This window comes from Furipterus horrens, unplaced genomic scaffold (assembly GCF_987537825.1).
Source record: "Furipterus horrens unplaced genomic scaffold, mFurHor1.1.pri manual_scaffold_7, whole genome shotgun sequence".
NCBI lineage: Eukaryota > Metazoa > Chordata > Mammalia > Chiroptera > Furipteridae > Furipterus > Furipterus horrens.
In genome coordinates, this window is record NW_028327177.1 from 118794182 (window position 1) to 118806924 (window position 12743).

At 32.5% G+C, this 12743-nt stretch overlaps 1 protein-coding gene across 4 annotated transcripts in view; it reads right to left on the reverse strand.

The window, feature by feature from the left end:
- The window catches only part of TBC1D5 (TBC1 domain family member 5), a 463871-nt gene that overhangs the window by 233061 nt on the left and 218067 nt on the right, over positions 1 to 12743 (reverse strand). For all 4 annotated transcript variants that reach the window (XM_090284379.1, XM_090284381.1, XM_090284378.1 and 1 more), the window contains one exon: positions 1620 to 1689. In XM_090284379.1, coding sequence (XP_090140505.1) covers positions 1620 to 1689 — 70 coding nt within the window. The remainder of the gene's footprint in view (positions 1 to 1619; positions 1690 to 12743) is intronic.

Here is a 12743-nt window from a genome sequence, read left to right on the forward strand (position 1 = left end):
TACTATAATTAGCTAAACTATAAATGTAATTGTAAAATATAAATCACCAACAGAATTTATGTACACATAGATTTTCCTTCCTTTGAAATATATCTTTATTTTCCTTTGTCTTGGTTATTTTTATTGTATTTATATCTAATAATATTACTACCATAGATTTCACATAAATTATCATATTAGCATTCCTGAGTTACATGTCAAACCATAAATATTTATTTAACTATCTTTTATAGTCACTTTTTTTGAGTGACCAGCTATAACATGTTCAGATAGAAGATTTTACCTGTTATTTAATATGTCAAATTCCAAGTTTATGTCACACTTCACACTAAAATGAAGGACTCGAAGAATTCTAACATATATAAGGAAGAGCGGGTACAGTGAAAATATGACAACATATGATCTTTCCTACTCTGATAATAATACCTTCTAGATGACCATGGGAACAGAAGCCTTTTGCAGCATCCATGACACTTGAATGACTGATTATTTTATACAGTCCCCACATGATATAAATTAAAGATGTCAACTGTTTCAATTACCACCTCATTTCTGGAATTCATAAACAAATTATAAAAACTTTCACATTTACTATACTCTTATTAAGTGCTTCCTGTATACAAGGCCTCATTCTAGATGTTAAAAGCTTGCCTGGGATATGAGAAAACAAATAATACAGTTCCAATTAGAGATACAGAGTATGGATTCAAATAAAAATATAAAAAGTCTAATGTAAAATCCATATTTATTATATAAAAGGAGTGCCAGCTTAATAGTCAAATGAGTTTCCAAGTGTACAATGGTTCTTGCATATATTTTATAATGTCATTACACAAGTATCAGAACTATTTAACCATAAGGACAATGTACTCCAATTAAAATATTTCTTCAACAATCTGGTTTGCTATCTATAATGCCAAAATGTACTATGTTTGAATCTGTACTTCTTTCTCTAAAAGTAAACCTAGTTCTTACATCATTTTGGTTCAGTATATAAATTTTCAAATATTACTGGAAATACTTTACCCTTTCTTCTTTCTAGGATTCTTTGTTATGAAGGTACAAATCCCATAAACACTCAAGCAAATGCAAATTAAAAAGAGAATATTAACCAAAGACTAGATAAGATACACATTTTCTTAACTAGTGTATCCTTTTTAAAGACTCACTAATTGAGACTGTAACTGCCCTGTGTGAAGAGCCAAATGAGACATTAATAAACAGCAGTTAATATAACCACGGATTACATTTTATACTCTCTTCGTTGCTCATAAACAGTACTCTCTGTTTCACAGAAAACTTAAACAAAAGCACTATAACAGATATATTGAAAAGACAAAAATAAAAATGGATTATAACGAAGCTTAATACTACATGTATATTCATTCCAATTATCCTAATATAGATTAACAAGAGATATTTACAGTAAGTCTATTTATTCAAGAATTTAGAACGTTGTATTTTCCATTACTTAATAAATGTGCAGAACAATCACTTATCATAATATTCTTACATTTGTCATATTTTTAAAGTACAGGTAGCAGTTCCTTACTACTCTAAAGTTAAGAGTCCTGTAATATTATCTTGTAATATTATGTATCTATGTATTCATCACCTACCTATAGGAATTAAAAGTCCCATCAGAATCTAAAGTAGAACTTGTTCTTCTTCCATTTTTATTTGAGTCTCCTGGAAAAAAAAAATTAAAACACTGAAATAATGAAGATTATAAAACTAAGTATTTCAGTTGAAAAGCTACGATGTGGCAGCTCTATGTACTATATTTGGTAAAGAACATATATCTGCTTATCCCTCCCCCAAATGTCTTTTATAATCAGAGCCCATTAGGCTAAAAATTTATTTTGATGCTAAAATATAAACCAACACAACCACTTCTAACTTGGATAGAAATACTACCAAAGTAATTGCTAATAGGAACAAGTGAAGTATGGCACAGACTTTTTCTTCTTATGAATCACAGACAAGCCAACATTTATAAACCATTTAATTATACGCTAATGTTTATGAACAAAGGGCAACTTTTTGTTAAGTGACCAAGTGACCCACCCTGACCACTAAGAGAGCAGGCAGAGAGTAGATTTGGAATGTTTTCCAGAACCTTGTTCACCCTATCTAAAATTTTGTGAAGCACAGAAGGAAAGCAGAGGACAGAATTGGGAGGTGGTGAACAATAATACATTCCAAGGAGCTTTAAATGTATCTTAATATTCTTCCAAAATTTTAGGTTTTAACTGTGGGCAAAAGTTCAGCAGTTTAAAAAATGAAGAAAAAAAAAAAAACATCAAAAAGTATTTCTGCTTCACATGATAATATCAAACATTTAGGGAAAAAACATGTTAACTCAAGCAATAAGCATATTCATAAAATTCAATTTAGAATAAATTCATACCTATCAGTTAAAAATTATAGAATAAAAATAAATTTGCTAAAGTTGTTAAAAAATGCTTAGCAATGCCACGATATAAAATACATATTCTTATTGATGGAAATTTAATTTTAACAGTTTAAAATTTAAAATATATACTGCAAAATATAGTCTCTATGAAACCACAGTAACTATTATAAAACATATTTATTTTTAGAAACACATTAAATGACTAGAATCTGATCACATTTTATATTCCTAATTCCTTTAATGTAACTTTCAAACATCAGGTTATATTCATTTTTATGATATTTAAAGCTTAATAATTTAATGATATACCTAATTTTAATTTATACTTTTAATCCACTTTGAACAACCTAAGGTGCCAGTGGAGATCATCACAGTGGTCCTGGTTAAGTCAAATAGTAATTACAGAGCTTTCACTTTAAAGATGAGATTATTTTTAATTATTGAGTATAGTACTTAAGGTACCACACTTATATAATTATGCTACTCATTAAATGGTTATTGAAAGCTGAAATGTAATTTTAATGACAGCTACCTATTTTTCTTTGCCCTTTTTACAGTTGACAGATTAGCCAAGAATGTTGGGTCTCTTCAAAATCTTTGCAGCTGCACCTAAGTTTTAGGAGGGAAGATGACTGAACTGAGCCCACTTACTGAACTTTCAGCTTTATTATTTTTTCAAAATGCACTTCCAGGTTTTCTTTTTATTAAATAAAAATCCTAAAACGGAGTGTAGAACTTGAAAATGTTGACAATTATCATAGGAGAAAATAATCCAAAGAACAGTTTAATGTTTATGATCAATCAAGCTCAGTATAAGTTATAAATTCATTGAAGACATTGGAACCATAAAATTACTCAACATAGTTCATTTCCTTTAAAAAATTAATGGTATTACAATACATTTAAAAATTTAAGAAAAATTAGTCTCTTTCTTGCTAAATGAAAATCTTCTGCAACACATGTTATTTAACAACTTGCAGACATATCCTGTGAAACACTCCCTAATCAGCATAGAATAAATACTATATTATATATTGAAAAATATGAGCCTTCTTTCTCTTTAAACTAAAGATTGTGATTATTTAAATATATAAAATCTTACCAACAGAACATTACTTGCCTTCTGCTGATATTTATCAGATCAAATATAAAATCCTTCAAGTAATTAAGACTTTTGGGTTTTTTTAAACTACTACGTTTTGTTATCATTATACATAACAAAAGTGTTCTTTATTTTATACCTGATTTGAAATGAATATATCATATTAAATGTAACCTGCAAACATGGTAATAAGGTAAAAAAGCAGTTTTTCTTTCTCAGAAACATACCAAATAAGGAGTACAATTGTTTCTCTAAACAATACCAGAAAAAAGATTTCAGAGTTTGCTAGAGGAGGAAAAAGCAATAAGAGTTTTGAAGCGGGAAAAACTGCTTTGTTCCTTCAATCCTCTAGTTGAAATTAATTATAGCAAATGTTTATGAAAACATCTGTTCCTTACAATTATAAATCCTTAATTTTAGTATAGACGATTCCTGACTCTTATTTTGGAAGGAAGCGTCTGACAATTGAAAGGTTTACAAAAAAGAGATAGAATTTATAATTCTGGAAAATTGTATATAGAGTGTGCTACATCCTGTAGAGACTTTCATTTGTTGGAAACATTTGGAGGGGTCTAACCCTGGTAAGTAGGAAAAATCAAAGGCAAATAGAAAGGCTCATCTTTCATTTTTAAGCTGCTTTACAATAAAAACATATCAGTAATACAAGAAACAACAAGAATTAAAAACAAATATTACTTTACAATCAAACTAATTTTTAGTTAAGTATAATACAGTATTAATTTTAGCAAGGATTTTAATAAGCTTAACACCAATAATCATGGGAAGATATGTGTAGTGTTCCCTAAAAATAACAACAGAGGGTGCAAGAGAGTTTAATATAATGTTTTAAGTTGTTCTTGATTCGTGAACTAAGTTATCAGGTAGCCTTAACTGTAACCAGGATGCATAGGTTGTTTTTAGAAATAACACTCTCTTTCTCAAAGACACACATATAAATGCATTATTAAAGTAATATTAAACAAAGGCCTTTATTGATCAAAAACCTCAAATACTGAAATTTAAGATAACAGACTTCCTTCACTTGCTTAAAAAGTAATTTAACAATAGACTAAATTTTTAAAAAAGAATTGTGATTGTAAAAGTATTTCAATACTTAACATAAACTAATCAATAAAATAATCTGGATTTATTAACAGTAAATTTTTTAAAATGTGTAAATTATATATTATATATGTATTGCATTACTATATATGTAATATAACACTGTTCAACATTATATATTTATGGAGACAGTTCTCAATTACTCGTGACCATTACAATCTGAAATTTATATAACACATTTATTTTTCTTTAGTTGATAAGTTTGTAAAATGAGTTCATAACATTCACAAATAGAATAAATTGGCTGATTTGGAAAAAGGGCTTATAGTTATATTGTTTCATATGAGCATACAAATGGCACAGCATTTTTCACTAGTAATTTCTAATATATATGTATCTAACTTATTAAGCCAATAATGTGTATAATGGTGATTTAAATTTGTAAACATGAAAATCGAATTCCAGGCTCCTTTTTAGCTTTTATTGAAGTCGTGTTTAGCAAAGGGCATTTATAGTAACTATATGTGCACTGTTGAGATCACACTAAACAAAGGTTTACAAGAGATTCTATAGTGCTTTTTATGCACAAACATCTGCTTTATGAAGGGAGAACCAGAGATTTTAAGCTCGGTTAGGTTAAAAAGAACATGAATAAACACACGTACTCCATTGTATCTTCAATGTACAAACATCAAGTTTAGAGCATCACATCACAGTAGGTATCAATTCTGATAACTATTACATAATTTTAAAAAGGGTTTATCTCTGAATTATAACAGAAATGTCATCAAGTATGTGTGATGAACATTTAATAGGCAGAGGGGAAAAGAGATCTGGTTCACACTTCTGAAAATAAAGCTATGGGTAACCACATTTTAGTTGTCATAGGATAAGATGCAATAAGTGTTAGTGTAAATACCTATAAAACCTTTTATGTCTTTTAAATTAATTAGCATTACTACTGAAAAGTTTTAGTTACATTTAAAATCCCCTTTTAAGTCATGATTTTTTAAAAACTCTCTTCATATGTTGACACATGATACAGGCAAACCATAAGACCTGGCATCTAGGAAGACAGTAGCCACACTAAAGATACCACCTCATTTCAGGAATCAGGCAAACAAAGGTCTCTCTAGGCTAATTATTTATGCTAAAATCCAGGACCACTAATTAAGTCTAAGAACCAGCGCTCAAGTAAATACAAAAAACTTGTGTATTTAATAATTTTTCATTTTCTCCATTACTGTCCATTTATCTATATTCTAATGATTTAATGGTCTTATTTAGCTCTCTGTAATATCTTGAAATTATTTTGTAGATAATGAAAACTCATGTAAAACAGAAGTAAACAGGAACTATTTTAAAAAAGAAAGTGGACAATTTTAATTTAAGAAGATAAAAGTTATATTATTCCTATTAAATCATGAATAAAATTCTTTTAGAAAGAAAGCAGTTACATTAACAGTGGTGGAATATACAACTCCAAATTATCTTCCCTCAGAAACATGGAAAGCAGGCATTGTAAACGACTCGGGAACAGCTCTGGAAAACAGTCAAAGATTTACAAAAACCAAATGAACACTATATCAAGAAAGGCAGATTCTGAGAGCTCTGTGGCATTTTTACTAGCCCTTGCCCTATCCCCTCCCTGGTACAGCAGCAGTTCTGAAGAGGAAAACCAGTTCCCAGTATGGGATCCTAGTATCTGGAGGTTCCAGAGGCAGCAGAACAGGTTTTGTTTGCAAATAAATAATTGTGCAAATCTGTTCTAAACTAACCGAAAGGACTGACACATGATGCTCCTCTCTTTTTCATCTAACTAAAAAAATAAAAATAAAACAAAAGAAAACAAAGAAAAAAACGGGTGGGCACTGCTTTTCAACTTACTGCAAGCCACACAAACTAAACACTAGCAGATGCTTAAGACTGGGGCAAAGATTACAACTGAAACACAACATAGACCACCTAAAGCCTGGGAGCAAAAGCTGGTGAGAGTTTCTTTGAAAAAGCAGGACATTTGAAAGCTCCCAGGTATACAGGGGAAAGCCATGCATATGCCCAGGACAAGCTGCATAATCAAAAAAAAACTGAGAACACCTTAAGCTTCCCAGTTAAGCTGAGCACTAGGAAGAGAGCTGGCTAACAGACCAAAGACTCCATAGCACAAAGCCAGACTGTAAACACAAAGAAACATTTATTTTTTTGTGTTGTTTTTACTGTTGCTCCCCCCTCCCCCCCCACAAGGTCCTGGCATTCAAGGAAATCTCTTGTCAAAATCTTAGCAGAACAAAACTAAGAAATAAAAAATACAATGACTATATATATCAAGATCTAAGTATTTGCTAAAATAGTTTGAGAAAGTCAGTAGGCACGCGAATTGAAACAGTTTTAAGAATATAAAAAATAGCAAACCCTAGGGAATGGGAGAATCTGATATCCAGAGTTACAATATTCAAATATCCAGTTGTCGACAACAACAAAAAAAATTCAAAATATACAAAGAACAGAAAGCACTGCTTATAAAATGAACAAAAATAAAAGAACCAAAACTATCCCTGAAGAATCTAAATTTTAGGCTTACTAAACAAAGATTCTAAAACAACTCTCTTAATGATGCTCGAAGAGCAAAAAGAAAACATACATAAAAAAGGAAAGAATCAGGCAAACAAAGAATTAACAAAATAATGTCAATAAAGAGAAATAAAAGGAAACAATTTCTGGAACTAAAAAAATACAATAACTGAAATAAAAAGTATACAGAGAAGTTCAACAACATGTGTGAGCAGGCAGAAAACAGAAACAGCAAACTTGAAGGTTGGACAACTGAAATTATCAAGTCTGAAGAGCAAAGAAAAAAGAAAAGAGAACAGAGTCTATGAGACCTGTGGGACAACAGCAAGCACATCAACATATGCATTACGTGAGCCTCATACATGGAAGAGAGAAAAGGGCATGCTCTGTTATAAATTGTTCAATATCTCAGTTTCCTCAACTGTAAAGTGGAAACGATAATTTTTACCAGAATGTGTTGTTATGAGAATTAAATAAGTGCAAATAAAATGTTTACTGTAGAATATAGCACAATGTAAGTCCTCAATAAATGCTAGCTGTTATTTTCATGAAAACTTTAATCGATGTATCTAAAATACTGAAACAAGTAAAAGAAAAAAAGAAAGAAGCTATCAATTCTATTTAAAGAGAACAAGCTCATTGCTAATTTATTTTTTAATGTAGTTTTTAAATATATTGTTGTTTTATTAATTTGTCCCATTTTTCCCCCACTGAAACTGGCAGCTTCAGTCTATTAGTAATTTAAAAACATTTCTGATATATCTTTTAGATTATCAAGAAGTATTCATGAATTATAGACTTCCGGCCAAGACAAAGGCATAGACCAACACGCTCTGTCTCCCTCCACAACTAAGAAGGATTATAATTACTGCAAAACCAAAAATTATAAAAAGTTCCAGAAAATAAAGCTACATGGAAGTCCAATGTATGAAGTCATAAACAAGCGGTGCTCGTCCTGACGGGTAGGAAGTGTGAACCCGTGACTGAGAAAGATCCAACTGTGCTGGAGGCAGCAGCTGCAGCAGCAAACAGCGGGACCCGGTAAGCAGACACCCGTATTTGGGGGAGGAGAGAAGCGCCTGGGAGCTGGCCTGGCTGCAGATAAGATCCCTCGGCTCTCGATTCCAACGCCAGGGAAGGCAGACCCCATTGGGAGGAGGCTCCATGTTCCTCAGTGGAGAGTAACAGCAGGAATTCATCTTGGACCCCCGCCCCCATGCAAAGCGCCACAGTGTGGTGAGAAAGGTCACCAGGTTGTGATAAAGTGTGACAGTGCCCCGCCCAAGAGGGAAAGATAAACAAAACGGTCAGAATGGCAGAATTAATGATTGAAATACCAATCACACAGCTAACGAAAAAACAAATGAAAGCCTTGACCGATGAACAACTAGAGAATCTTTCTGAGGCTCAGTTCAGAGCTATAGTCATAAGGCAGCTTACAGACCTAACGGCGGGGTTGAATCAAGACAGGGAGGAATGAAGACTAGTCCTGCTGAAATGAACAAAAATACATACAAGACAAGTGGTGAAGAAGGGAAAGCAATGGATCAAATCAACAAATTGGAACACAGGGAGGGAACAAACAGTCAACCAGTGCAGAAAGAGGAAACAAAAAGTGAGAAATATGAGGAGAGGCTCAGAAACCTCTAGGACAGCTATAAGCGAATGAACATTCAAATTATAGGATTGCCAGAGGGTGAAGAAGAAGAGCTAGAAACTGAAAAATTATGTGAAAAAATAATGAAGCAGAACTTCCCTAACTTGGGAAAGGAGGTGAACTCACAGGTCCAGGAAGCACAGAGAGTTCTGGATAGGCTGGACCCAGGGAGGACCACACCAAGACACATTATCATCAAAATGTCAAAAATTAAAGGTAAAGGGAGAATCTTAAAAGCAGCAAGAGAGAAAAGAAGAATTATGTACAAAGGGGTCCCAATTAGACTATCAGCGGATTTCTCAAAGGAGACTTTACAGGCAAGAAGGGACTGGCAAGAAATATTCAAAATAATGAAAATGATGATACAATACCTATATCGACGATAATATTACCATACCACCTTAAGTATGACAGTTTACCATTGTTTACATTATTTATTGAGAGTCTATTATGTGTCATGCACCGTTCTAAGACCTAAAAGCACTGTAATGAAGAAAACAGAATGAAGTTGGAGATCAGAGGGGTCAGGGAAAGAAAACACAAGATAATAAATTCATAACAGATAAGTTTAGAGAATTGTAACAACTGCAAAGAAAATACAGCAAAATAACATTCAGTGACTGTGGGAAGGTGTTCCTTGTAGGGAGAAGTAATATCTGATTTGTGATTCTAGTAACAAGAAACTAGTAACAAGAAAAAACCGTAGCCATTTAAACATCTATGGCAAAGGACACAACACACAAAGGCCTTGAAGCAAAAACTGGGCTTAGAAAAGAAAACAAAAAGGTCAGGGTAGCTAGGAGGCTAGGAGTGGAACAGTGCGGATGAGGTCTGTGGGACAAAGAGTGGTCACAGGATTTGGGCTTTATAAGAAGAAATGTACATTTTATAAGTACAATGTGCAGCCATCATACAGTTTCAAAATGAGGAAAAAGATTGTCAACTTCGTGTTCGCAAAAGATGATTCTAGCTACTATGTGAATTTTTAATTGAAGGAGGGCAAGATGAAAGCCAAGAAATCAGTTAGGATCTGGATCATGGGATAACCTGATTAAAAGGGCCTTGAAAACTCCTTACGTCATTCTAGATAGTATAAAGAAGATTTGAGATGTAAAATCCTGATAATTTGAAATTATTTTCATGGCAGAAAAGTAATAAATATATTCCTAACATGTTATTTCCATATATAATAAAGAACTTTCTTAACTCCAATGTTAATAATTTTACTTATTTTTATAAACTGCTGTCTATAAAAATCAAAAATTAATTTGGTTTCTAAATAAGACTGACATATAAATCATAAATACATACACACATACACACACACACAATAGGGCATTATGGATTCCTAGTAGGATTTCTAGTCCCATTCAACATGGAGCACCACTCCAAGCCCATCTCTCCCACTGACTACAACTAAAGAAAGATTGGGCTGAATACAAAAGGCAAGTTCTTGAGAACCCTGAAAAGGTAATATGAGCAGGTATATTACCCAAGATAGGTGGTGGTGAGTTTACTGGGTTCTGTCTCCTTCATCTCCTAACTTTGATCTCGGTTCAGGCTGAAATCTGACAACTAAACAGCAGGCACAGAAAACAAAAACTTCAATCCTATTTTTCTGGGACTGAGAATTCTTTCTTTTCCTTTTTTCACTTCCAACCTTGCAAAAAGGCCAGGCCCCACTGTAGAACTACACAGCAACAGTAGGTGGGTGGTAGCAGCTAATGGACATGTAAAACCCTAAGGGATAAAGCTACCGTTCTGGATAAAAAACTCAGAAAAGGAGCCCTCGTGTGTGAGTACTGAGTGGGAAATTCCTGTCTGTTTGTTTGTTTGTTTATTTATTTATTTATTTTTTCTCTTTGTTTCATGACTTTGCCACAAAAGTGGTCCCATTCATGTGAAACCATACAACAGCATGAAAGGTAAAAGCTCTGAGGGAACAAGGCAGAGTGTGGGTTTGTCATGCAGAAGAAGTCACTGGACAGGGAATTCTCTAATTCTGTACATGAACTGATACAAATCTTAGCTTCACTGCTAAGCTGTAGATGCTAGAAACACACCCAAAGAAGCACAACAAATGCTTTGAGAATTGCCCTATGTGTGAACACTTCCAGACTAAACCCTGAGGATCACACTGAGGACAGACTCTAAGAGCCTAAAAAGGACATTGCAAACTGAACCGACAGTGAAACCACCAGCCACAGAAGGCAAGGTTGGTTGTGTAGTCTGAACCTAATTGAGTTGAAGAGAAGAGAAGAGGAGAAAGAAGAGGGTTGGAAAGGAAATGGGAAAGAAAACACTTCTCTAGATATAACAGAATCTAGTTTCAAAACAAAATATTCAAAATGTTCAGGATTCAATCTAAAATCACTTGATATATTAAAAACTAGGAAAATCTGGCCAAGTCTCACGGTACAATGCAATCAACAGATGCTGACCCTGAGATGACCCAGATGTTGGAATCAACAAAGATTTAAAGAAGCTACTATAACGTTTATCCATGAAGCAGCAGTATATACACTTGACATGAATAAAATGATATAAGTTCACAGTAAGAATAATTACTGAAAAAAAATTGAAATATTTTTGTTTAAAAAAAATAACTATGTTTATTGATTTTAGAGGGAGAGAAACATATATGTGAGAGAGAAACATTGACTGGCTGCCTTCTGTACACACCCTGACCAGGGATTGAATGCGCATCCTAGGTATGTGTCCTGATTTAGACTCAAACTCCCCACCTTCTGGTGTGCAGGACAATCTCCAACCAGCTGCGCCAACTGGCCAGGGCAAGAATTGCAATGAAATTTTAAAACTGTAAAGCACAGTACATGAAATTTAAAAAATTCACTAGATGGGCTCAATTACACATTGAGGTAACAGAGAAACAAGTCAGTGAACTATAAGATAGATCAGGAGAAGGCATCCCACCTGAAGAGGAAAGAAATGCAAGATTTAAAGAAATAAGATGAACAGGCCTCAGAAAACCTTGGAACAATATAGACAACTAGTAAACCTTCAAATTCAAACTGTTTTAAAAACATCAAAATCATACTATATAAATCATTGATACAATCTAATTATCTTTTCATTAGTTGTATTCAAATACAGTTTCAGCATAAAGAATAAATGTAAAGATCATAAATTAAAAATGAGATAACATAATGTGGAAATTAATTTGAACCATTCTAGAGTTCACTTATCTTTCATTTCTTGGATATCTTTTATTTTTCCATTGTATAGGAAATACATACACATTAAAATTTGTACATTTGAGAAAAACTGTTAAGACAAAAACTAGCAAAACATAAAAAAGGGAAAGACAATTTTGAAAAAGAAGAAAGAAGGAAAAGAGAAAGGAAAAACCACCCATGATGTAATAACAAGAGGAAATATTTTTTTCTTTTTCCTTTCTATAGAAATGAAACCACATACAATATAAAGAATTTTGTATTTTATCATTCCATGTATTTTAAGTTAAGCTCTTCTCTCACAGTATTTAAAAAATGTTTTACAACAAAATTTTAACGGGCTGCATAATATAAGAATGAATAAATGTTCTATACTTAACCACTCTTCTATCAATGGATACTTCCATATTTAAAAGTTAGTTGTTCTAAATAACACTGTGATAAATATCTTTGTGCATAAATCTTTCCCTGGCTGCCTTAAGGTACAAATATAAATTGTTTGAAAAGTACTAACAAAATTGCAAAATTAATAAAGTTGATAAAAATTACCAAACTAGGACATGATTATTGTAGAAAACTTTTAAATACAGTTTAACACAAGAAAGAAAATATAAACCCACCAATAATTCTACTATTATTTATATTTTAACAGATTTCCTAGAATTTTAACAAATGTAAATGCTTTCAATCAGTTTCTCACTTGGATAATTCTATACAGGATGTTTTAAGGTGAACGGCAGT